The following is a 1,293-nucleotide window of genomic DNA, read 5'->3' as shown; positions in this document are numbered from 1 at the left end:
CTGTAGACCAGGCTGGTCTCGAACTCACAGAGATCCGCCTGCCTCTGCCTCCCGAGTGCTGGGATTAAAGGCGTGCGCCACCACCGCCCGGCCCTTTTTTTTTATTCTTGTACCTGAAGGTACTACCTTTTAAATTGAGCCTGTTTTTATTTTCTGATTCTTGCCGTGACGTTACTGTTTACTTAAGTGGTTTAGGATTAAATTTTATTTATTTTTGAGACAGTTTTGCTATATAGTTCTGGCTGGCCTGAAACCCACAGAGACTGTGTTTCCTACTTTGCCTTCTGAGTGCTGGGATAAAGGTGTGCACCACCACTGCTGGGCTTGTTTTAGTTTTTAAGCTATGTTATTGTTTTGTGTAACATTAAGGGGAGCACATGTCAATAGAGGTCAACTTGAGTGAACCATTCTACTGTGTAGATTCCAGTGATGAAACTATGTTGTCAGGCTTGGGAGCAAGTGTGACTTTAGCCACTAAGCTATCTTATTTATTGACCCAAGAATTGAATTTAATAATGCATTTGAATCAGTAATACTTGCCTTTTATTGGTTGTTTAAAACAAAAACTTTTATATTTTTTCTATTCTTCTGACTTTACTTTCAAGCTTAAAGTATCTTCTGTTTTTTTTTTCTTTTTATTCTTCATTGCAGAATTGAAGATGCCCCTGCTCCTTCTACCTCTGCAGATAAAATGGAGAGGTGAGATAATATGGTACAATTATGATCATAATTATAGTGAGGTAATAAAACCAAGGATAGTTTGCTGACTACCTTGACTCACAGTAGTCAAATACTATATTACTGGAACTGTACCTTTGGCCCTTCAAGTTTTCTTCTTGGATGCCTCTAAGGTTCCTTTTTAGGGATTCATTTAGATTTTTTTTTTCTCTTTCCCTTCCCTCCCTTCCTTCCTAGTGGTTTTTTTGAAACAGGGTTTCTTTGTGCAACAACTCTAGCAGTCCTGAAACTCTAGACCAGGCTGGCCTCGATCTCCCAGACATCCGCCTGCCTCTGCTGAGATTAAAGGCATGCATTACCACTGCTGGGTTCATTTAGATCATTTTTATAAAATTTGCTTCTTTCATCATTCAAACCATTGGTGCTAATGTTAACGGTGGTAGGTAAACTTGTATCCTTCTGACATAAAGACTTGTGCCACCAGACCACTAAGAATTGCTAGCAGATTATTGAAAAATACTTAGATATTTGGAAGACATTTTGTTCAAAATGAGAACATTCCTTATGGGAATCAACTGATAGTATCTGTTGCCAGTGATAGATTTTTTTTTTTTT

General features: G+C 38.1%; 1 protein-coding gene across 1 annotated transcript in view; it reads left to right on the top strand.

Moving 5' to 3' along the window:
* Window positions 1-1,293, top strand: part of Nasp (nuclear autoantigenic sperm protein) — a 23,344-nt gene that overhangs the window by 3,034 nt on the left and 19,017 nt on the right. Inside the window, exon 2 of the mRNA XM_013355299.2 lies at window positions 652-699. Coding sequence (XP_013210753.1) covers window positions 652-699 — 48 coding nt within the window. The remainder of the gene's footprint in view (window positions 1-651; window positions 700-1,293) is intronic.

This window comes from Microtus ochrogaster, unplaced genomic scaffold (assembly GCF_000317375.1).
Source record: "Microtus ochrogaster isolate Prairie Vole_2 unplaced genomic scaffold, MicOch1.0 UNK110, whole genome shotgun sequence".
Lineage (NCBI taxonomy): Eukaryota > Metazoa > Chordata > Mammalia > Rodentia > Cricetidae > Microtus > Microtus ochrogaster.
The sequence above is the reverse complement of the archived record's forward strand: the minus strand, read 5'-3'. Positions and strand labels throughout refer to the sequence as shown.